The 25,721-nt window shown below is 50.2% G+C and overlaps 1 protein-coding gene across 1 annotated transcript; it reads right to left on the reverse strand.

Moving 5' to 3' along the window:
- LOC136521422 (uncharacterized) lies at window positions 1–21,734 on the reverse strand. Its single transcript, XM_066515194.1, has 22 exons — window positions 21,350–21,734; window positions 14,103–14,357; window positions 13,881–14,005; window positions 13,752–13,796; window positions 7,475–7,556; window positions 7,159–7,227; window positions 6,875–7,045; window positions 6,728–6,793; window positions 5,976–6,044; window positions 5,818–5,877; window positions 5,504–5,559; window positions 5,052–5,318; window positions 4,410–4,543; window positions 3,839–3,933; window positions 3,626–3,670; window positions 3,484–3,543; window positions 1,560–1,661; window positions 1,408–1,459; window positions 1,281–1,333; window positions 1,094–1,158; window positions 748–799; window positions 1–593 (listed from the first exon to the last, which is right to left on the reverse strand). The coding sequence occupies exons 1-22, from the start codon at window positions 21,551–21,553 to the stop codon at window positions 516–518; spliced, it is 2,205 nt and encodes a 734-aa protein (XP_066371291.1). The 5' UTR covers window positions 21,554–21,734; the 3' UTR covers window positions 1–515.
- Window positions 21,735–25,721: the final 3,987 nt, after the last annotated feature.

Here is a 25,721-nt window from a genome sequence, read left to right on the forward strand (position 1 = left end):
TGGAGTAAATCCATATTTTATTAGATATACGCAAACAACTCTGTTTGGATGTTTGCGAATAACATATCAACGAATGCGCCAATATTTAGTATACATCCTATTGCTAGATAAAAATACAATTTATTATGTATGCAGTCTTCTGCAATTCTGCATAGATAACCACCCGGTAGCCTACGGACTATACATAATCACAGCTACTTCCAATGATAGGTATGGCCCAAATAGCAGCATGACCACGCCTCAATCTTGTGGTCACCAAAAAAAAGAAAAAACTTGAACTAATGAAAAAAAAGGTAACTAAAAGAAAGACGGTTATACACACTGATGGCAGCAGGCCAGGGGCACGACAACCTTCAAAGAACAAATTCCATAGAACCGCAGCTAGTCTCCAGATCCAGCAAATATTTGCGGCGGCGCTGCCACTTTCCTTCTCTTGTTCTCCCTTGACCTCAGGGAGAGGCAGGTAATTCATGCCTCAGGGAGAGGCAGGTAATTTATATGGCATGGATCCTCAATTACGTTTCTTCGTTATCCTCATCCCTAATATCCTCAATTTCTTCTCGGCAGTACAATGCATTTACCTCTTGCTGCAACTGAAAATACCATGAGGAAACAAGAATCAGAATGCAAGTCACCATTTTTTTTTTGGCGGCGGCGGCGGGGGGGGGGGGGGGGGGGGGGGGGGGGGGGGGGCGGGGGCGGGGGGTGTAATGAACGATTTCAGTAAAATGAGACAATGGTACTGACCTGAACATGTTTTAGCTTAGCTGCAATTAATTCATCAGTCAGTGTTATCATCCTGCAGAGGGGGGGGAAGAGGTAAATAATTTTTTGGCAATTCTAACAATAATACAAGTGGTCTTTGCAAACAGTATGCATGTTCAAAATAACATACTAAAATAATTGATTCAATTTGATAGTGAAATTATGTTCCTAAGATCAGCTACTCTACAGCGGGTTGCCAAAACAAAATAGAAGTGGTGCCATAACAACAAATTAAAGGTGATATGGGGTTGTAAAGCTGCCATAACTGTTCCTGCGATATTTACCATTCGAATTATATGTAACATCATTTGTGCATAAGTGGGCATACCTAGACTGTAATTCTGAAATATTAACAAGTAATGACCGTTCCTTCTCAGAGCTAGCTGTATCAGCCTGTAAAAAAACACCTTTTAATTGACAGTGGACTGAACAAAATATTGATTGAAGGAATCACTGACTGATGACTGGAAACTCATTCGTCAACACTTGAAATCATAAGCTAGGTTGATGCTTACCACTGTATCATTCTCCATCGTTCGAACTTGAGAAGATATTCCAGGCTGTGTACCTGAAGGAAAGAGAGTTTTATCTAACAGGCAATGAAACAAACAACTCCAACTTCAACAAGGGAAAAACACTCACCATCAACTTTCTCATTCAGTTGCAAGTTACTAAGTAGGTTCATGATTAGATCCTAAAGTAAAGAGAGACAATTGTTAATCAAATTTTTTTATCAAATGATTTAATTCTTATAAAACAGAAATGAAGGATGACATCAAAAGATCCCTCCAGACCTGCTGAAACATGGTCTGTTGCACAAGGTTGTTAAGGTGGGGAATTAGTACTGAAGATGATACTGAACTATTGCAGAATTCCTTCAGCTGATTAGCGTTACACTGCAATATCAAAGCATTTTTTGTTGTAAAAATTGATCATGTCATATCGAGTTCGACAAAATTCATAGAAAATATGCACACTCTTATTTAATGTATGGTCAACATGCTGTATTCACAAATATCCCACAAAAAAACTACAAATCTCATGCATCTGAACGGTTAGTAAATAGTTTATTGGCTTATAAAACATAAGGAACAAACAAGTTTCCGATGAAAGCAATAAAATAACAGTTAATATAGAATAATTAAGTGACTCAACAATGATAGAGCTCTTTAGTATCGGAAATGCTGCAACCCGAGCATCCTACTGCCAATAAAATAACAGACGCTTTTCACACACACATTGGCTTCAAAAATATCATCTCTCCATCCTTATTTATTTCACTGTCTGGTTCCTCATTAGCTGTGTCAGCTACGATGAAACAGGAAAGTGAACAGCTGTGATGTAAATACTTTGTCGTATTTTTTTTCTTTTTCTATGTTTTTTCTTTGATTTCATTCTATTTCTTTGGTCAATGTCCATCTGGATGACACATTATTCCCCTTCGTTTTCTCCTGCAGCGCTCGCACGCCAGTCAACCATCTCTTGTTCAACAAATTGGTCCAGTACCTGCTGCGGTAGCATGTGCTCCCTCCTCTCTCTCTCTATCTGCGCCAAGGCAAAGATCGATCCACTGCTGGTCTCATCTGACCAAGCCTTTCAGCCTCGCCTTGGCTGCTATCAGCCTCCTTCAACATCCCCCACGCTCTTCATTGATTACTCCCAGTTCCCTCCGCCCCCACCATGAAAATGGTGATGCAAGTGCCTCCCTAATCCCAGCCACTGCCTGAACATCATATAGGGTGAACGACGGAGCAACCTTGTTCCAGCATGAGCTTGATCGGCGTGTAACAGTGCCCATCAGCTGTGCCTGTGAGGTATCAATGGAGGATCATTCCTGGTATGGTGAGGAAGACGCTATACGAAAGATTTTCTTTTACACAATTTTCTGATTTTTTCTGACGACGTCACTTGAGATGTTGGGATTGTATCTTTCGGATGTTGTGGTAGAAAATTCTTTTTGCAACATTCAGACTCAGTGTGACAATTGTGAACAACAGATGCAACATCAATATTTTGTCTACAAAGTTTCCAAATCATCATTGACGACAATAGATCCATTTTTTGTGTGTGATGTGTTCTTATGTTGCAACAGAATCTATTTTTTTATGTTTTTTATGTTGCAACTTTGGTTTTGTTACATTGCAACTGCTACTACCAAATGTTTGTGTTCTAACATGGAAAGATGATTCATCTTAGCCTTCGTTACTTCTTCTGAAACATGCTAGGTCCCAAACTCATGATTATTAGCCCACTTTAGACAGCAGGTGATATTAATCAGTTTAATTCTTTATAGGGTATTGTTACTTTTTGTGTATTTTCACTGCAGTTTTCTAATGTCGCAGAATATATTTTCTGATATTGCAGGAATTGTCGATCCATGTTGCGACGAACAGGTTGGAGCTTCTGATGGGAAGTTTCCCATCAGATGTCTGAGTACCAGCAAATGCCCTTCAAGTATCCATCAATTAATATGAGGTACTATTGAGCAATAATCAATTCGCAAATTGATCTAAAGAAGTGGTAGAAGGGCAATAATTAGTAGGTCTGAGATTTAATGTCTTCAATATTGATATTTTTAGGGATCGCTTCCTATCACAAAAACTCAAATGCTGCAATGGATGTATGCAATTTTCTTTTCTCCACAAAAAGTAAATTATTTTACTGCAATTTTCTCGGGAAATTAGAACAAACACAATCATGGGAAAGAAAAGGTTATACCATCAGCTTAGGATTAACCAAACAATCACCGGTGCTGGCAGATTTTCTTAGCAGTGAACCCTGAGAAAACCAAGAATTAACCACGAATTCGTGACTGTAACCTTGTGAACGATAACCATGATCTAAATGGCAGCAACCTCACCTCTGGTGATTTTCGAGAGAGACTACTAAGTGGACCTTCCTGAACCTGCAAAGTAAAGATTTATAAAATTGACTCCTGAAAATTTTCTACTCAATTTAAGTAAAGAGTAATGTTAAGTTCAATTGTATATCCACCCAGTGCCTACCCCAACTTGTTTGGGACTGAAAGGCTATGCTGTTGTTGTTGTTGTTGTATATCCACCCAGTCACTTACCTTTGCAAGATCGACATTCTCAGATGTTACTGAAAAGCGGCCTTTAATCTCTACTACACTTCGCTTGGACTTGTCACCTGATGAATCTACATAACCTAGAACGAGCAAAAGAAGGTTAATGCCCAAACGGCACAACAAATACAAACAGCAGATACATTGCCATGGGCATAATTTAGTACCAAAGCACGTCCACATGGGCACGGAGGTAGGAACTCTAAATCTATTTATTGCTTATTAATTGAAAAAGAAACAATCCTGTCCTCATATATAAAGGGGAAACTAGACTCTTAATAATTAATATATAGAATTAAGGAAACAATTCAAATTTATCTTGTTTCTAACCAACAAAGCATATCCTAGGGTTGCCATGAACTGTACCGCGGTACAACACATGAATATTGTGCGCCTGCCCTAGCATGGCCTGGGGCTGCGCCATCGTGTCCCTCTAATGGGCCGGACAAGACATAAATATAGAAAACCTACAGCAGTGCCAGAATGCCAGTGCATATTTTCTATGTACACTAGTTAAACCAATGAACATTTGCAGTGATAATTAGGTGGATACTCATACCTCCTGAAGATCGAATAGGAGCTGACAAACTATTTGCAGAAGCACGAGTTGGCAGTGAAAGTGGACCACTAAGGCTTGCTGTTTTTCTCATCTCACTTCTTTGTTTGTCAGATATCATTTGCACAGCTGCATCCCTGTCATACACCAAACAGTAATAAGCACTCAGCATAACTAAATAATGACAGTCCATTAACCATGCCCAAAGTTTGTCTTTGGAAATAAAAATGCAATAATACCATTTATATATACATTAAGAAGCATATGCCTGGTCTACAAATAAGCATTTGTACTACCATAGCAAGATTTAAAAAAAAAGGAACTGCTACAACAAGATAAACAGTTAATTCAGGAAATTCTGGCAGCAATAATTAGTGATAATAAAAACAAATTAACTGGGATTCTGCACTTTATCTGATGCACATTCATAAAGTTATAGCTAAATTTACAAAATATACTAGAATTTACCTAAAGAACATACATTATAATAGAACAATAATGACAAATCAGAACTAAATAAACTCGAGAAGCATTTTCATTTCAAAGTCACCCCATTCAGTCACTGCAGATCATGCCGTTGCAGAGCAAAAATAGAAACCTAAAACGGTCTTATAAAAACAAAAAACTTGAATAGATAGTACACACCTCTCAAAACCATAGCCCCTTTCAGCTGCTGAGCTATTGCTCCCACTAGAAGTCAGTTGTCTCTGCCTAACGTCACTTGTCCAATGATTCGACTCTGGATCTCGCTTTGATGTAGAGGGCAATGAATCATTCTCTCTTATGTTGCTTTCATATCCATCAGCCCTTCTTGTAGTGTCAGCATCGCTAAAATCAAAATCAAAATCAAAAGCTTCGTTCGTGGTAGGGCTGTTTCCATCCGAATTTAAAGTGCTGGCAAAGGCTCGCTGCCTGAAATATATCAAAACAATACATTTCACCACAAACACTATTAACTTAAAACAATATAATAACAACTGTCAAGAATACTGATCATTCCATATCGATAGCATCCTACTGAAACCACAGGATAGAAGCTGAACTTCAAACTATTAAACTGTCAATCACTAGAAGATGCTAAAAAATATTGGCTTTACCTGGAGTTGAATTCATTTGCAGATGACTTTCCCAAATGGTTCCGTGAAGATAAATCCTGTTGAAGGACCAAAAAGTGACAGTTACATACAGATATTCAATTGCATTTTGCTTCAACCTAACAAAATTACGACTTTGAAACAAGGTAAGTAATAAACATTAAGAAACTCAAGAGTTCTACTGCAAAGATGAGCACATGCCAACTCTGCAACATATTTTGCAAATATTTCTTTTGGAAATAATGTTCAAGCTTTCTAAAGATAATAATCAAATAACTTCCATAGAAAAAAATAATAATCTACTAGACATTTTCAACCTCAATGTTTCTTGCAATGTCCTCGTCTTCTTTTATTTCTGGTGGCTCGTCATCATGAATCTGTAAATTTAGCCAGTTTAATGATAATTGTGAATGGATGGAAGGTCGAATGAAAATGAGGTCTATACTGGAAAAGGGAACCAGTGTAGAAGGATTACCAATGATGCTTGAGCCTTTAGATCCTCGATATCGAAGTTCCATGCACTAACACCGCGTTGATATTCACTCTGTATGAATCCATGCAGTTTTATGATAAGAAGGCTATTAAAATAGCCGTGGCATTTACCCAAATTCTACAACAAAAGGAATGCTGCTAATATATGGGACACGTGACTATTTACAGAATAGCATGTAGGGGCAAATACTCAGCATGACACATTTGTATGGAGACTGAACCAGATAAGTGAACAATACATGAGAAAAGCAACTTCAAAGGTTTCTGAGATGTATCCATACCCCAATGTTCCTAGCACAGTGAATGCCTACCAGTTAGACATGACATACAAGTATTATTCATATGTTGTTAGCCTTTTCAACGCTTAACAGTCAACTTGTTAACAAATTATTTGGAAGTATATCATAGACAGGTAGTATATGAGCAAATATTTTGTTATATGGTACTGAAATTGTTGGACTATTGTTGTCTATTATAATACATGTTCAACCAAAACCATCACAGTCAAAAGGTGCCATGTATACAATTAACTTCATGCAAGATCTGACTTCACATGGATGAATCCTGTTTACCAAAAAAACGCATGCACACTAAATAAAGGAGAACTTTCAACTCGTAACTCTAATCTAGCCAGAGCAGTACTGTAATGATGATAATTAAAAGTAGAAAAGGAACTCGGAATATGAAGAACAGTACCAAACAGAACATAAAAATGAGGAAAGGTATGTCACAAACCAGGGAGAGGGCCTCCTGTTCAGAAGAAGGCATTTTCTTCAAAGCCAATTGTGCTGCATCTTTAAGCTGGAGGTACACGGAAAATTCAGCTACATTTTCCATGATCAGGAGGGGTATTTAATGATAACATTAAGTAAGGCAGCATACCTGGAGAGCCTTTACACGGTCCCAGAGAGGAGGTAAACCAGATAAGATACTCTTAATAGTCAACTCTGGAGGCTTTGCATTTTTGAAAAATGAATGCTTTAGCAACTTCTCAGCTGTTGGTCTCTTTGCTTGATCTTTGACTAAGCACATTGCAACCATCTCTTTAAATGACTGGTCACAACTGAAAATGCCTACTTAGATAGGTAAACACTAGAACACAAACTACTGTAGCTAACCACATAAATGGCTCATAACTGATAATCAACTGAAAGGATAGGTACTACCTTTGAGAATCTTCTGTCACGTTCATAATCAAGACCAGGTGGTGCATTCTGGAGGGTCATGAGAAGAACCTACAACCAAAGTACAAGTTTAATATATAGGGTTGCCTGTGTTGTTAGGAATCACTAGATGATCTCATGAGACCATCCACCACCAGTTAGATTATGGGCTGGGTCATACAGGGTTAACAGGTAAGTGGTAATATTTGAAGACTTACTGCAATTTGCTACATGTCGCAGGGTATTTGGAATATTTATTACAACAGCTATTAGCGCAACAATAAAAAATCAGAACCAAATGCGCAGGCCGAAGCATTACCTTCATAGGGGGGTATTTCGAAAATGGAGCATGGCCATGTGCTAGTTCAAGAGCAGTGATTCCAAATGACCATATGTCAGCTCTGTGCAAAAATGAGAATGGGTGTGAATTCATACTGTCTACCGATTGACATACAAAAGGCCAAACAAACAGCCATGAAAAAAGATAACACAAAATCTGTATAGATGCAAGAGTGTTATGGTGGGCAACAAGTATCAGAGGAGGAAGCGTGCACGTGGCTAAAGCGTGAGCCAGGGAGCCGGCGAAACGACGAAAGCTGCGACGCGCGTGCGGTTGCGCGGTCACCGGGTGGTTCAGTCAGTCAGTCGAGTCATTAGGAGTTTGTTTGAGATCCTAAACTTTAGCATGCAGTTTGTTAGCACTTGGTAGCTTTTGAATTGGAGTCCTTATGTATTGAACGATTGTGAGCAAATGAGATCAGCCAGAGATTAGAGTTATCTCTCTAGCCTCCTGGCGCCCTAGCGCCCTCACCCTCCGTCCCCGAACTCTAAACGCTGGCGCCGAGCACGGCGCCGCCAGCTCGCCGTCGGGCCTTCAAGCCTCGTCCGAGCACCTCCCACTCCTACGCATTATGTAGTAGATCGGGGCATAACAATCTGGTATCAGCCAGCTCTGGGCCGATGTCTGGAGCTTCCGCACCCATCCCTGTCACCTCCGCCGCCATGCCGCAAACCACCGCCCCACCAGCCACCACCAACGCCGCCGCCATACCGCAATCTACTGCTCCATTGTCCGTTGGTCCCTCCCAGGCGGTCGTCTCTGCGGGCGTTCTGGACACCCTGACCACCGCCATCTACGGGCTGCAGAGGCAGATGGGTCAACTGGCCACGAGGATGGCCGGTGGCGATGGGCGTGCGGGCTCGTCGGTGCACCCGCAGTCGCTGCCGTTCGGGATGCCGGGCTACGGGGGCTTGCCTTCTGCGCTGTCATCCGGGTTGGCCATTGTTCACCCAACTATGGCAAGCCTCCTGGCGCCCTAGCGCCCTCACCCTCCGTCCCCGAACTCTAAACGCTGGCGCCGAGCACGGCGCCGCCAGCTCGCCGTCGGGCCTTCAAGCCTCGTCCGAGCACCTCCCACTCCTACGCATTATGTAGTAGATCGGGGCATAACAATCTGGTATCAGCCAGCTCTGGGCCGATGTCTGGAGCTTCCGCACCCATCCCTGTCACCTCCGCCGCCATGCCGCAAACCACCGCCCCACCAGCCACCACCAACGCCGCCGCCATACCGCAATCTACTGCTCCATTGTCCGTTGGTCCCTCCCAGGCGGTCGTCTCTGCGGGCGTTCTGGACACCCTGACCACCGCCATCTACGGGCTGCAGAGGCAGATGGGTCAACTGGCCACGAGGATGGCCGGTGGCGATGGGCGTGCGGGCTCGTCGGTGCACCCGCAGTCGCTGCCGTTCGGGATGCCGGGCTACGGGGGCTTGCCTTCTGCGCTGTCATCCGGGTTGGCCATTGTTCACCCAACTATGGCAAGCCGCCTTGTACCCACACGCAGATCTCCTTCCCGCCGTCACCATCGCCGCTCCCGGCCCCATTCAACACGCCCGTCTACCCGGCTGCCGGGGATCCAGAGGACGGTGGTGCGGTGCCCAGGTTTCATAAGCTCACGTTTCCCACGTTCGACGGCAAGGCAGACCCTCTGGATTGGCTCAGCAAGTGTGATCATTTCTTCCGCGCCCAGCGAACGCGCGAGGCCGACAAGGTGTGGTTGGCTTCATTCCACATGACGGGGGCAGCACAACACTGGTACTACATGTTTGAGCGCGATGAAGGTGGTGTCGCCGCCGTCTCCTGGGAACGCTTCCGTGCCATGTGCCAACAGCGTTTCGGGCCCCCCCTTGGCACCAACCACTTGTCAGATTTGGCTCGGCTTCCGTTTCGTGGTTCAGTTGATGACTACACTGAGTCCTTCCTCGCCCGGTTGGCGCACGCCGGTGTGTTGGCCCCAGTCCAACAGGTGTAGCTTTACACGGGGGGCCTGCTAGATCCGATCCGGACGGACGTTGAGCTGCAGATGCCGGCGAATCTCCTACGCGCGATGCTGCTGGCGCGTGCGTATGAGCGCCGCAACGTCCCAGTGGTGCTGCCTGCAACAGCGCGACCGCATCGTCCACAAGGAAGACAGTACGCAGCGCCACCTGCTGTCACGGCGCCAGCGGCTCTGCCTCCGGCAACTGCCCCACTGGCTTTGCCAGCGCCACCGACGCCACCACGGCCGTTTCGCCGCTTGGCACCAGCAGAAATGACAGAGCGCCGTCGCATGGGCCTTTGTTACAATTGTGACGAACAATACGTCAGGGGTCATCGATGTGCAAGGCTGTTCTACTTGGAAGTCAGTGATGATGTCAACGAGGAAGCGGAGCCAGCCATCGAGCAGTCGATCCTGGATGATGACCATCCGTTGATTTCCCTTCACGCCATCGCCGGCATCCGCACAGAGGAAACAATGCAGCTCAGGGTCACCGTCGGAGCCCACGAGTTCACGGCCCTGATAGACTCGGGCTCCACACACAACTTCATCAGTAGCAGCGCGGCACAGAGAGCCGGATTGGTCTTCCATAGTAGCGAAGGCGCCCACGTCACGGTCGCCAACGGTGATCAGGTGGCTTGCCGTGGATTGGCACGTGATGTTGGCCTGCGTATTACACAACAGGGAGTTGGACATGAGGACTTCACCCTTGACTGCTTCACGATCCCCCTTGATTGCCATGACATGGTGCTCGGCATAGCTTTCCTCCGTACCTTGGGGCCGATATTGTGGGATTTTGATGATCTGTGCATGGCGTTTTGGCGCGGTGGTCGCCGAGTCTTTTGGAAGGGCATTGGATCGACGAGAACTGACATTGCACCCACTGGTCGTCTTCATTCTCTCCGCAAGGACGAGCCGGCCCTCCTCGATCGGCTGTTGGATTCTTTTCAGGATGTCTTTGCAGCTCCTACGGGACTTCCTCCGGCCAGACCCTGTGACCATCGCATTCACCTGAAACCCAACACGGAGCCTGTGGCATTAAGACCTTATCGATATCCACAATTGCAGAAAGATGAGCTCGAGGCACAATGTGCCACAATGATGGCTCAGGGCATCATTCAACCGAGTACATCATCATTCTCAGCTCCGGTTTTGCTGGTGAAGAAACAAGATGCAACCTGGCGCTTTTGTGTCGATTACAGAGCCCTGAATTCATGTACAGTGAAAGACAAATTCCCTATTCCAGTCGTCGAAGAACTCCTTGATGAATTGCACGGTGCTTAGTTCTTCACGAAGCTGGATCTTAAGTCTAGGTATCACCAGGTGCGAGTCCATCCGGATGATGTACACAAGACAGCATTTCGCACTCACCACGGGCATTTTGAATTCTTGGTCATGCCCTTCGGATTATCTAATGCGCCATCGACATTCCAAGCTCTTATGAATATGGTATTGCGCCCATTTTTACGCCGGGGAGTGCTAGTCTTCTTTGATGATATATTGGTTTACAGTAATTCTTGGTCTGAGCACCTTCGGCTCCTACGAGCAGTTCTGGCCACCCTTAGGGAGCATCAACTCCATGTCAAACGGTCGAAGTGTTCATTTGCCACCTCTACCGTCTCCTATCTGGGCCATGTAATTTCAGCACAAGGAGTTGCAGTTGACAAGGACAAGATTCAGGCCATTCAGTCATGGCCGCAGCCACGGTCAGTGCGGGGTCTGCGCGGGTTCCTCGGATTGGCTGGTTACTACCGGCGCTTTATTTAGAGTTTCGGCACTGTGGCAGCTCCACTGACCCAGCTTCTAAAGAAGGAAAGCTTCGACTGGACATAGTCAGCTACTGCCGCTTTCAACGCCCTGAAGCAAGATCTATCAGAAGCGCTAGTACTGCATTTGCCAGATTTTGAACAGGCTTTTGTCGTGGATTGTGATGCGTCCGGGACATGGTTCGGCGCTGTCTTACACCAAGGTGCCGGCCCATTGGCTTTCTTCAGCAAGCCTTTTGCACCACGGCACATGAAGCTGGCAGCATATGAAAGGGAATTAATCGGATTGGTGCAAGCAGTCCGACATTGGCGCCCTTACCTTTGGGGTCGTTCGTTTGTCGTCCGTACAGATCACAACGCACTCAAGTTCATCCTCGATCAGCGTCTATCGACGATTCCACAGCACCAATGGGTTAGCAAACTCTTCGGGTTCGATTTCAGTGTCGAGTTCCGGCCCGGTCGCCTGAACGTAGTCGCGGACGCCTTGTCCCGGCGCGACGCCGAAGAGCTGCAGCTGTCAGCGGTTACTGCACCATCATTCAGCTTTTATGACGAAGTTCGACGGGAGCTCGTGAACCTGCCTGAACTTGAGCAGCTACGGAAGGACGTTGCCTCCGGTGCACGTGGAGAGCCCTGGGCGGTGACTGACGGCCTGATCACCCACCATGGCCGCGTCATGATACCGGCGACATCGCCCCTGTTGACAGAGGTACTGCGCCTTGCACACACAGTGGCGCATGAAGGAGTACAAAGACACTTCAGCGACTCCGAGCTGATTTCTACATCGAGCATGACCGCCGCATTGTGCGTGACTTCGTTCGCGCGTGCACGACATGCCAACGCAACAAAACGGAAGCTCTGCACCCCGCTGGCCTGCTCCAACCGCTACCGGTTCCGTCGCGCGTGTGGGCGGACATATCGATAGACTTCGTCGAAGCACTTCCTAAGGTACACGGCAAAAGTGTTATTCTAACCGTGGTTGATCGCCTCTCGAAGTACGCCCATTTCATCCCGTTGGGACACCCATACACAGCAGCGTCAGTTGCCAGAGCTTTCTTCGCCGAAATTGTTCGCCTCCATGGATTCCCGGAGTCCATCGTGTCGGACCGCGATCCGGTCTTCACTGGACATGTCTGGCGCGACCTCTTTCGGTTGGCAGGGGTCCAGCTTCGCATGAGTTCGGCGTTCCACCCCCAAACTGATGGGCAATCGGAGGCCGTTAACAAAACCATTGCTATGTATCTCCGTTGCATGACAGGTGATCGTCCTCGCGCGTGGCTGGATTGGCTCCCGTGGGCTGAGTATTGTTACAACATGGCGTACCACTCCGCGTTGCGCACTACCCCCTTCCAGGTGGTGTACGGTCGGCCACCGCCGGCGATCGTGCCCTATCAGCAGGGTGTGGCGCGCACCGACACCGTCGACACCATGCTGGCGGACCGGGATGCGTTCCTGGACGAGGTCCGCGCTCGACTCTTGCAGGCGCAGGAGTACGCTCGACGTCACTATGATGCCACTCATCGTCGCGTGGAGTTCGCGCCCGGAGACTGGGTCTGGCTGCGCATGCTACACCGACCGGCCCAAACTCTGGCGACGGGCAGCCGCGGCAAGCTTGGCCCGCGTTACGCCGGGCCTTTCCAGGTGCTGGAGCGCGTCGGAGCCGTGGCGTACCGTCTCCAGCTGCCAGATGGTGCCCGGATCCACGACGTCGTCCATGTTGGTGTGCTCAAGCCGTTCAGGGGCACCCCGCCGTCGTCGACATCGGCACTACCTCCACTACGACATGGCCGTCTACTTCCGCAGCCAGCGCGCGTTCTGCGTGCCAGCCTGCGTCACGACGTCTGGCACGTGCTCGTTCACTGGGCGAACATGCCGGAGTCGGAGGCCACCTGGGAGCCACTCGAAGCGTTCCGTGAGGCTCATCCAACGTTCCAGCTCGAGGACGAGCTGTTTCTCCAGGGAGGGAGAGATGTTATGGTGGGCAACAAGTATCAGAGGAAGCGTGCACGTGGCTAAAGCGTGAGCCAGGGAGCCGGCGAAACGACGAAAGCTGCGACGCGCGTGCGGTTGCGCGGTCAACGGGTGGTTCAGTCAGTCAGTCGAGTCATTAGGAGTTTGTTTGAGATCCTAAACTTTAGCATGCAGTTTGTTAGCACTTGGTAGCTTTTGAATTGGAGTCCTTATGTATTGAACGATTGTGAGCAAATGAGATCAGCCAGAGATTAGAGTTATCTCTAGCCTCCTGGCGCCCTAGCGCCCTCACCCTCCGTCCCCGAACTCTAAACGCCGACGCCGAGCACGGCGCCGCCAGCTCGCCGTCAGGCCTTCAAGCCTCGTCCGAGCACCTCCCACTCCTACGCATTACGTAGTAGATCGGGGCATAACAAAGAGGAAGGCCATATATAAAGCAATTCACGGAGAAAGGTGATCTTTAGGCATCAATTTTGATTTCTAGGATAAATCCTGGCATCTTACGTGGAAGTAAATTACAGATATATACACAGTTAACATACTTGAAATTATATCCAGTGCCAGGTTGGAGCACTTCTGGAGCCATCCTACATAGAAAATTCGAAAAAGAAAAACATGTAAAAAATGATCTAGTTATACAAATATTTATAGAAATTTGGTTAAGAAGTTACCAGCATGGTGTTCCTACAAATGTATTCCTAGATCTTTGCCTATCACCTCTATCAAACATACAAGCAGAAACACCAAAGTCTCCAAGCTTCACTACCCCAGCACCATCGATAAGGATATTACCAGCCTGTACAGTGCCGAATCGAGCAAAAATAAACAACAATGACTAATAAATACATCAAATGACTACAGTTTCTACCCAAAAATATTCTACTAATGCTAACCTTGACATCACGATGTATTTGACCCTGCCGGTGAAGGTAATCCAGAGCCTTAAGAGTTTCCTTCAGAATGGAGCCAATGACCGGCTCATCAAAACCTTCCTGGTATGAGATCTTCATTAAGTGTAAACAAGAACCCTCTGTCATGAACGGCATTATCACCCAAAGGCTGTGCTCCACAACAAATGAGCAGTAAGCCCTGATGACATTAGGATGATCTATCAAGCTCATTATTTGAGCCTCCCTTTGTATTTCATCCTACAAATAATGTAAGAGTGATAAGCACAAAATTCATTTATGCCTTTCATAAGGAAAAAGAAAGAGTCAATTGACACCAAGCAGTGAAGACATGCCACTCATTCAGCCTTAGAAAAGTTTTCACAACTTTGGCATTCCAAAACCTAGTTGATAGTGTTTCTGCTTTACAGTGGATTAGAGGGCGGGGAGGATGCCACTTCAAAGCTATGTTACAATTACATTACCACAGCGGAAGTTTGAAAAACAAATGCAAAAATGCCAAAAATGAACTACCACAAGTTGCTAGCGGATAAGAATAGCAACAGCCACAAAAGGTGGATAACAAGGAGAATTGTGACACATTATTGGCAGATAATGATCTGCGTGTGACCATGAAGTGACTGGCTTCCATTGGCAAAGGAGCAATTGCCTGCCAGCCCACCAGTGAATGGAGTGTTGAGAAGAAAGCACGGTCAGTATTAGTAAAAGGAACAAGTCCATCTAATATTCCAGTGAACTAATAGCTAAAAATAGAAGGCGATAGCATAAAAAGGTGCTTTTAGACGGACATTTTACAATGTTAGACATAATCTGCTGCACCCCAGTTTGAAACTGGTCGGCTCTGCCGACCAGTCCCTGTTAGGAGTTGGAAGCTGGTCAGATCAGCTGCCACTCCCTGCTGCTGTAGTAGTGGTGGTTTACTTCAGCCACGTAGAGTAGAGATAGCTGAGGTAAGCCTTGTACCTTAGGAGTAGGTAGTTGGTGTACCCTTGTACCTTAGGAGTAGGTAGCTGATGTACTCACCAACAACTATGTACCTGGTAGAGGTACTAGCACCTGTATATATACCAACCCAAGGCAATGCAGCAAATCGGTTCAGTTGCCACAAACATTCAGAAGCAGCTCGGCCAGCGCTGGGTTTGTGTTGTGTGTGTGTGTGCTGTTCTCACCCCTTCTTCTACCTCTAGTCATAGTGAGTGTGTGTGCTGGTAAGCTTACTGCTTACCTGTGCAAGGCAGCCGAGGGACCAACAAGTGGTATCAGAGCCTTACAAGCGCCGTTGCCGGACTAACCGCTGGCGATGACGGACGGTTTGGAGATGGGCGACAGCAGCGGCGCTGCTGTCGCTGCCCAGCCACGACAGGAGGTCGTTGTGCGCATGGTGCGGGAGGTCAGCGGCACCAGTTGACCGACGCTGACTCGCACCAACTATGGCGAGTGGACGGTGACCATGAAGGTCAAGCTCAGAGCCCGATGGCTCTGGAATGCCGTTGACAAGGGCACCGACAACGAAGAAGACGACATGTCAGCGTTGGAGGCTATCATTGCTGCTGTGCCAGCGGAGTACAGGGAGCCATTAGAGGCGAAGAACTCAGCTAAAGAGGCATGGGAGGCCATTGCAGCGATGCGCGTCGGCTCCGACCGCGCAAAGAAGACGACGGCATAGCTGCTGAAGCAGGAGTACGCCACCCTCAAGTTCAAGGATGGTGAGTCGGTGGAGGACTTCTCCCTCCGCCTGCAGTCGCTCATCAGCAAGCTGAGGAGCCACGGTGTCACCATCGACGAAGAAGAGGCGGTCTCCAAGTACCTCCACTCCGTGCCGGCGAAGTACATCCAAATCGCTCTCCATAGAGACGATGCTGGACTTGTCCACCCTCACCATTGAGGATGTGACAGGCCGTCTGCGGGCGGTGGACGAGCGCATGGAGCAGACAACGACGGACAGCGGCAAGCTGCTGCTGACAGAGGAGGAATGAGGTGCCCGGATGAAGGAGAAGAAGTCCGGAGAAGCCTCCTCTAGCCGCGGTGGCGATGGCAAGCGCCGCGGCAAGGCTTCTTCGGAGAAGAAGAAGAAGGTCGACCCCAACGTCCGCCGACGTTGCGGAAAGACAAGCCATTGGGCAAAGAAGTGCCCAAATCGCAAGCAGGAGAAGAAGGCTGAGGCTCATCTGGCGCAGGCTGAGGCTCATGATGAGGCCACTCTCCTGATGGCGACGTTCTGTGCACTGCACGACGTTGAGGCCAAGGAGAAGGGAGAGGTGACGGCGGTGGAAGAGCAAGGCAAGGCTCTGAAGGCTGTCAACCTTGACGAACCGCGCAGAAGCAAGGTGGTTGTCTCACGCGACGTCGTGTTCGACGAGAAGGCGGCCTGGGACTGGGACAGTCCGGGCACGGGGGAAGCTGGTGGCTTCACCAGCACCTTCGTCGTCGAGCACTTAGTCATCCACGGTGGTGGAGACGCTGGAGAGGAGGTGCCGACCACTCCAGCAACAGAGCCGAGCACTCTTGGGGGGGTGCCGAGCACTCCGGGAGGGGTACCGAGCACTCCGAGAGTGGTGCCGAGCGGTCCTGCAGTGGTGCCGACCACTCCAGGAGGGGTGCCGAGCGCTCCAGGAGTAGTGCCGAGCGATCCAGCAGCGATGCTAACCACTCCGGCAGAACAGGGAGGCCGGGGACCACCGATCGAGTTCATCTCCCCTCCAAGCGACATCAGGAAGTTCATGGATGCCTTCCACGACGGCGAGGAGGTCCGGTTCAGGCGGCTGGACAACATCGTCGGTGAAGGGGGAGCTCCTGGGTTGGCCGGTCGTTTTCTCGACGACCCAGAGCTGCTCCTGGTCAGTGCCGAGGAGCCACCAACGTTTGCAGTGGCTGAACGCGACGCCAATTGGCGCCGGGCGATGTTGGAAGAGATGAAGGCCATCAAGGACAATGGCACGTGGGAGTTGGTGGATCCACCGGTCGGCTGCAGGCCGATCGGGTTGAAGTGGGTCTACAAAGTGAAGCGGGACGAGTGCAGCGCCATTGTCAAGTACAAGACTCGGCTCGACGCCCACGGCTTCGTGCGGCGTGAGGGCATCGACTTGGAGGAAGTCTTTGCTCCGGTGGCGCAAATGGAGTCCGTTCGCTTGCTGTTGGCCATGGCAGCAGCGAAGGATTGGCACGTCCACCACCTCGACGTCAAGTCTGCGTTCCTCAACGGCGAGCTCGCAGAGACGGTCTTCGTCAAGCAAGCTTCGGGCTTCGTCGTCAAGGGCACTAAGCACAAGGTGCTCAAGCTGCGCAAGGCGCTCTACGGGCTGCGGCAGGCCCCGCGAGCGTGGAACGCCAAGCTTGACGCCACGCTGGGCGAGCTTGGGTTCACGTGGTGCGCAACCGAGCACGCGCTCTACACGCGACGACGGGGGAAGGAGCTCGTCGTCGGCGTGTATGTGGACGATCGTCACCGGCGCGCGTGCGGAGGACATCGACAGCTTCAAGCGCGAGATGGCGGCTCGTTTTCGAATGAGCGATCTCGGCGCGCTCTCCTACTACCTCGGCATCGAGGTGAGACAGGGGAAGAAGGCGCTCACGCTCGGTCAGAGCGCGTAGGCCTCGAAGCTGTTGGAGCGGAGCGGCATGGCTGAGTGCAAGCCGTGCATGACTCCGATGGAAGAGCGGTTGAAGCTGACGAAGGCCAGTACAGCGGCGAGGGTAGATGCAACACTCTACCGAAGCATCGTCGACGGTCTGCGCTACCTAGTCCACACGAGGCCGGACATTACGTTCGCCGTGGGCTACGTCAGCCGCTTCATGGAAGATCCCCGAGAGGATCACTGAGCCGCGGTGAAGCGGTTGCTGCGCTACGTCAAGGGGACGGTGGATCAGAGGATCGTCTTCCCCAAGACCGGCGGAAGTGGGCTGCAGCTCACTGTGTTCAGCGATACAGACATGGCGGGGGTCATCGACGGACGGCGGAGCACCTCTGGCGTGCTCGTCTTTCTCAGGTCGGCTCCAATCTCATGGTTGTCGCTGAAACAGAAGGTGTTGGCGCTGTCCACGTGCGAGGCAAAGTATGTGGCGGCGGCCAAAGCGGCGTGCCAAGCTGTGTGGCTGCGCCGGCTGCTGGGCGAGCTGACCGGTGTGGAAGCTCACCCAACAACACTGATGGTGGACAACTAGCCCGCCATCGCCCTCGCGAAGAATCCGGTTCTCCACGACCGGAGCAAGCACATCGACATCAAGTTCCACTTCCTCAGGGACTGTGTCGATAGAGGGCGGATCGTCATCGAGACCGGCAGATAGCTCGCTGACATCCTCACCAAGTCACTCGGGCACCTGCGGTTCATGGAGCTGAGGAAGATGATTGGCATGGATGAGGTCAAGACATCGGGTTAGCAGCAGGATTAGGGGAAGAATTGTTAGACATAATCTGTTGCACCCCAGTTTGAAACTGGTCGGCTCTGCCGACCAGTCCCTGTTAGGAGTTGGAAGCTGGTCAGATCAGCTGTCCACTCCCTGCTGCTGTAGTAGTGGTGGTTTACTTCAGCCATGTAGAGTAGAGATAGCTGAGGTAAGCCTTGTACCGCGCTACGTCAAGGGGACGGTGGATCAGGGGATCGTCTTCCCCAAGACTCAAGATGGCAACGGGTACGTACCCGATGGGTACTGGCCACCCGTACCCGCACCCGCCAGATCAAAATCTTACCCGTCGGGTTACCCGTACCCGCAAGCGGGTAGAAAATTCATTCCATACCCGCACCCGACGGGTAATTCTTACCCGACAATATACCCGAGTTCACACACCAAAATATAATAACTTCCAGCAAAACAAATCAACAATAGAGCAGCAAAACAGAAATATGGGCTGGTGGAGTGGAGTGAGGATGAGGATTAGGGTTTGAGGGAGTTCTGGAATATATATACTCATATGCTTATATGGGCCAAATATGGGCTATATGCTTATATGGGCTAAAATTACAGAGGTTGGATATTATTTATGCGGGTTTTTTTTTACCCGCGGGTATGCGGGTATGGGTAGTATACACCCACACCCGTACCCGCATACCCGATGGGTACAAGAATTCGTCCAATAACGTACCCGCGGGTGCAAAATGTCTTCCATACCCGCCTCCTTATCGGGTAAAACCCGTCGGGTACTCGGGTTTCGGGTACCCGTTGCCATCTTGACCCAAGACCGACGGAAGTGGGCTGCATCTCACTGTGTTCAGCGATACAGACATGGCGGGGGTCATCGACGGACGGCGGAGCACCTCTGGCGTGCTCGTCTTCCTCGGGTCGGCTCCAATCTCATGGTTGTCGCTGAAACAGAAGGTGGTGGCGTTGTCCACGTGCGAGGCAGAGTATGTGGCGGCGGCCACAGCGGCGTGAAGCTGTGTGGCTGCGCCGGCTGCTGGGCGAGCTGACCGGTGTGGAAGCTCACCCACCAACACTGATGGTGGACAACCAGCCCGCCATCACCCTCGCGAAGAATCCGGTTCTCCACGACCGGAGCAAGCACATCGACATCAAGTTCCACTTCCTCAGAGACTGTGTCGATAGAGGGCGGATCGTCATCGAGTTTGTCGAGACCGGCAGATAGCTCGCTGACATCCTCACCAAGTCACTCGGGCACCTGCGGTTCATGGAGCTGAGGAAGATGATTGGCATGGATGAGGTCAAGACATCGGGTTAGCAGCAGGATTAGGAGAAGAATTGTTAGACATAATCTACTGCACCTCAGTTTGAAACTGGTCGGCTCTGCCGACCAGTCCCTGTTAGGAGTTGGAAGCTGGTCAGATCAGCTGTCCACTCCCTGCTGCTGTAGTAGTGGTGGTTTACTTCAGCCATGTAAAGTAGAGATAGCTGAGGTAAGCCTTGTACCTTAGGAGTAGATAGTTGGTGTACCCTTGTACCTTAAAGTAGGTAGTTGGTGTACCCTTGTACCTTAAAGTAGGTAGTTGGTATACTCACCAACAACTATGTACCTGGTAGAGGTACTAGGACCTGTATATATATACCAACTCAAGGCAATGCAGTAAATCAGTTCAGTTGCCACAAACATTCAGAAGCAGAGCTTTCGGCCAGCGCTGGGCTTGTGCTGTGTGTGTGTTGTTCTCACCCTTTCTTCTACCTCTAGCCATAGTGAGTATGTGTGCTGGTAAGCTTACTGCTTACCTGTGCAGGGCAGCCGAGGGACCAACATACAAGTTTTGGATTTTGAAATTATGACGTCTATTGAGCCCCAAATGTACAGTACTTTCATTCTATTTAGAATGAGTTGAACCAATGTGATCTGCTACCAACCCAAAATATGAAAGCTTTGGATGGAACAAAACTAGAAAATATGTGCTTAAACAAGCATCCAACTAGTACTTAGAGACACAGCCTCAACAATGAGCACTGATCCAAGGTATCAAGTAGAACAATCTATGCCTGATATCATGCTAGCTTATCATCAACAGTTCATCATATCAATAAAATGTACACGGTCAAAAGATAATAGAATCACTGTCCAAATATACAGTCTTAAATTTGCCTGAGTCCAATGTGCAGTGCAGAAAATTATGACATGTGGAATACCAGAAATTAAAGAAACAAGAATGATTAAAAAAACAAATGGCAAATCACCTCTGCAAAAATGATTGTTTATCAATTTTTTTTTAAAAAAACTGAAGTTCTATGTGGTCTTGGTCTATCTATATAGGACTGCTAAACTGGCATGGAACTCTTTAGCAGTTTTTAGTTGAAAAACTCCCAAGGTGACAACCACACTAAGTAAAAGACTGCTAAACTGGCATGGAACTCTTTAGCAGTTTTTAGTTGAAAAACTCCCAAGGTGACAACCACAATAAGTAAAAGAGTCACGAGAAGATATTTGAACCCTCCATCTCAACCACCCACGCCCACAATATACCAATGCAAAATTACTGCCCCAAAAAAGCTAAAATGCAGGTACATGCCTCTGTTGGTCTTTTCAACTGAGCCTTAGACTAAGCAACGACTATTAGCAGACCAAGTAAATGCGATGCTGTATCTACTTGATGTCAAAGCAAAGGTCCGAATTGATCTGGTAAGGCGTTACACGGATCAAAATTCAGCCCCGATTTCCAAGCCACCAAATCAATAGTAAAATCCACTGCATCGACCAACGGATCTCTCGCTAGATCAAACAGCAGGTGGCACCCGCAGCCAGAGCACCGAGCAAAACCCAGCGAATTACATGAGGGAGAAGGTGTGTGACAGGAGCTCACGATGTTGTTATTGAGCTGATCGAGATCCAGGCACTTGACCGCCACAACACCCTTGGTCGGCAGGAAGATCGCGCGGTACACAACGGCGTGCGCGCCGTACCCCACCTCCTCCATCAACCGGTAGTCGGCGGCATTCACAGAGAAGGACGGCGGCCCCGCGGCGCCCGAAGACGCCGCGCGTTTCACGCTACCGTTCCTCCCCATGATGGAAACCCGAGGGCCGGAGGAAGGCAGCAGCCCGCGCGTTCTTCCGGCGCAACCGACGGAGCTAGACTCGCCCCCAACACCGGAGCCGCCTGCCACCCGGGCGTTGACCAGTGTCTCGCGTAGTCGCGCGTGGACGGCGAGAGAGAGAGGAGGGGGAGGAGGGAGGAAGAAGACGAGATAGCGAACGGAAGGACGCTTGGGAAACGAGGTCGTAAAAGGGCTGAAATTAATTATTTCGGCGGTGACGTGGCGGGGGCGAGGGGAGAGGTGCGGTGCGGGACCGACCTGCGGCGATGTGCTGGTACAGAAAGTATGGCACAATGACAAGTAGGCCCTCGTACTGCTGGGTCCCGTTAGCAGCGGGGCACAAGGCGGGTGACTTCAAGGGAGGCGCGTGTCGCCGACTGGCCGGTAGATCTCCGCCTCCCGATGCTGGTCATAGCATGGGATTGTCTGCGGAAAGCAGTTGTACGACTTGTCAGCGTTAGTTGTCAATTTTGGGAAGCGAATGTTTTTCTTTATAAACGAGAATTTCGAGATATTGTCTCCGTACAAAAAAAATGTAGATTTAGATTAAAAACAGACTCAATTAAATTTATTAAAAATACATTAACATTTATATGACCGTAAATAGATATATTATAAGAACATATTCTATAGTTAATCTAATAACAATTATTATACATCATAAATATTAGTCTACTTAAAAAGGTTTGCCACTTGTAAAACGAGAGGTACATTATTATTTTTAGGAACGAGAGAGTACATAGATAATTATTTTTAGGACCGAAAGAGTGCACCATTCTCAATTTTCTCTTTCTAACCCGAATCAGAGAACGAAAATGAGGTGATCCTTTGCCCTCCGACGACCTTTCCCATCATATATCCCTCGCTTCCTTGCTTGTCGCTCAAACCACCACCACTGGCCCTAATCCATATTGGAGCACCAGCTAATAACTATGCTAGCTCTTTTGCTTCGGTTGGGCTCAAGTTCAACTAGTAGTACCTATTCTCCACTCTGGATTGGTGGGTCTCAAACCAAGCACAACTCTAGGAGCCTCCCAACAAGAACTCTAAAAAGGTAACTATCGGGGACCAATACTAGGGTACCCGAAGAGTAGCTAATAGTCATCAACATTGATTTATTCGTGCAGTCAAGAGCGCGACTACAGCTCCAACCGACCCCCAGGTGCGCTGGCTCCGCCTCGCCCGACCTCTGGGGAGCGGGCTCCGCCTCGCCGACCTCTGGGTCGGGGCCCCGCCTCGCCCGGCCTCTGGGGGCGGGCCCCGCCTCGGCCGACCTCTGGGGGCGGGCCCCGCCTTGGCCGACCTCTGGGTCGGGGGCCCCACCTCGGCTGACCTTTGGGTCAGGGGCTCCGCCTCACCCGACCTCTGGGGGCGGGCTCCGTCTCGCCCGACCTCTGGGTCGAGGACTCCGCCTCGCCCGACCTCTGGGTCGGGGGCTCCGTCTCGCCTGACCCCTCAGGCGCGGCTCCTGACGGAAGCTCGTACCGCCGTCAACCACTACAGGCCAAAAAAGTGCAACCTAAGGTCAAACTCCTGGCATCGTGCAGGGAGCGAGCACATCTCAACATGCCCCCGTGCCCGCGACATGTCACTCCAGGGAACTCACATCACCAACAGTGACGGACGCGTGGTCACTATGCTGCTTACTCCCTGTACGGCCGCTGACCAGCACGCAAGTTCGCCGCGTCACCCGCCGAGACAGAATGGGACGTCACGACTCGCTGACAACGCCGGGGCGTGGCGTCAGCGGTGAACAGGCGTCCGGCATGGAGCCATCCCTGTCACCATCTGCAGTGTCGACGGGACCCGCATAAAGAAAAACAAAGGCTCGGCAGTCCTGGAAGCCTTCCTCTCATTGGCTCTTCTCGTTGTGTAACATGCTATTCTCCTTCGTCTATAAAAGGGAAAGCAGGACGTCCTAGGAGGGGGGGTTCACCACTCTCTACACGGCTGTAAACATCAAAACACACGCCCTAGCACGCCTTAGGAGCACACTCACATCAGAGACTTGGGACGTGTCCCTCTCTCGCTCGTTTGTAACCGCTACTACAAACTTTGAGTGCTAGTAACACGAGCAGCAGCGACGAACTGGACGTAGAGACTTTCTGCCTGAACTAGTATAAATCTCATGTCCTCTAAGCACACCATCCGAGCCAGACACACAATATTAGAAATTTATGAGTTGGTAACTCGAAACACCGATAGTTGGCGTGCCAGGTAGGGCTTTTTGCGTGTCTCGACATCCACATCAGGCCACGGATGGCTAGTCACGGCGTCAGCTATGTCCCGGGCGCGCACGTGCGCTTCGAGAACCTGGACTTCATCGTCACGATGGAGGAAGAGTTGATGCAGGCTCTCGTCGCCGTCCAACCTCTCCACACCGCCGGCCTCGACGCGGTTGCTGAGGTGCTTGAGGAGCTGCAGTTGCACGCACCGGAGGCCCGCGCCCCCGGGAGCGACCAGCTCCTCGGCTTTGATTACGAGAGGCTAGAGCGCCAGCTCAGTGCCTTCCTGGGACACCGACCATCTCGGGAGGACCTAGGTCACCTCACCTTCTCCTTCGCCAACGTCATGACGTAGTTGGCTAGGAGAGAGCCGCTCTCCCCAGAATACCTCATCCGGAGCGCCCCGATAACGCTCCCGTTCGGTCTCCGCAACGCCGCAGAGACCGTTGGCCACCTTGTGGTGCAACACACACCTCCATCCCCCGTGAACGACGAGTTCGTGGGGATGACTGAATATGTCGCGAAATCTTTCCACGACCTCCTCGCGGAAGAATCGGTGTCGCCCTCCGACTCGGACTCCAGCAGGGGGACCCATCACCCTTCTTGTGAATGTTTCATGGCAGGTACCCTCGAGGGATATGTCGAAAGCATCCATGAGGGAGAGGCTACCCCAACGAATGACCTCGACGACGAGGTCGAGGGGGTTGCAGGGGCCCCACCTCGCCTGTGGGTAGAGGAGCTGAAGGCCCGGCACCAAGAGATCGAGGAGCACGGCTCTAGGTCGAGCAGGAACGCACGGAGCTCGAGCGAGAGATCGAGCGCCACAGAGACGGTGGGCGTGCGCGTGCCGTGGGCAATGACATGAACCGGAGAATCATCGAGGACGATGAAGCCCTCCCACACTTCACCCCAGCATGCCAAAACATCGCTGCTATGGCGGCCTTGCTCCAGGGGCTTCCAGGGCCCGCGATGCCCGAGGATCGTTGGCCCCATCGCGAGATTCGCACGCTACTCGAGCGTGCGGCGGTGCAGCAGGCTGAAAGCTCGTTGTCCCGACAACGCAAGCTCGACGCCAGCCAGCGCGTGCCATCAGAGCGACCCAACAAGGATGTGTCGGTCCACCAGGTGTAGTAAGGTGGTAGGCCACGCACCGTGGTCCCGGTACATGAACGTTTCAGCCTCCACCGTGACGCGCGCGACACCCTCGACGCCCACAGGCGTACCCGCGGATATGTGAGGGAGGAGGCTAGCTGCGGCTACCACCCTCGTCGTGGCAGACGCTACGACAGCGGTGAGGACCAAAGCCCAAGCCCTGACTTGCTGGGACCTCAGGCTTTTGGCCGACACATCCTCAACGCAATCTTCCCACCGCGGTACCGACCGCCGACCAACATCCCGAAATACTCTGAGGAAACGAACCCCGGACTGTGGCTCAAGGATTATCGGCTTGCTTGCCAAGACGGTGGAGTAGATAATGACGATTTCATTATCTGCAACCTTCCATTGTTCCTGGCCGATTCGGCGCGAACGTGGTTGGAACACCTTCCGCCCAATCGAATCCAAAGTTGGGCGGACCTAAAAGAGATCTTTATGGGAAACTTTCAGGGCACATACGCATGTCCTAGGAACCTATGAGATCTCAAAAACTGCCAATAGAAGTCTGAGGAAACTCTTCGTGGGTACATCCGGTGCTCCTCCCGGTAGTGCAACGAGCTGCCCAACGTTGTCGATGCTGACGTCATAGGAGCCTTCCTGTCTAGGACCACCTACGAGTCCCTAGTCCACAAGCTAGGATGTAATGGCCCGTAAACCACCAAGGAACTCCTCGACATCGCCACCAGCCACGCCTCGGGCGAGGAGGCGGTCGGAGCAATTTTAGACCGCCTCAAAGGCAAGGCGAAGTGGGACGAGGA

This window comes from Miscanthus floridulus, chromosome 1 (assembly GCF_019320115.1).
Source record: "Miscanthus floridulus cultivar M001 chromosome 1, ASM1932011v1, whole genome shotgun sequence".
NCBI classification, from domain to species: domain Eukaryota; kingdom Viridiplantae; phylum Streptophyta; class Magnoliopsida; order Poales; family Poaceae; genus Miscanthus; species Miscanthus floridulus.

Coding starts and splice junctions, on each gene's coding strand:
- LOC136521422 (XM_066515194.1), bottom strand. CDS start 21,553: ATGGGGAGGAACGGTAGCGTGAAACGCGCGGCGTCTTCGGGCGCCGCG. Junction 14,006..14,102: donor AAATACATCGTGATGTCAAG/GTTAGCATTAGT, acceptor GGCACTGTACAG/GCTGGTAATATCCTTATCGA. Junction 1,460..1,559: donor AACAGACCATGTTTCAGCAG/GTCTGGAGGGAT, acceptor TCTTTACTTTAG/GATCTAATCATGAACCTACT.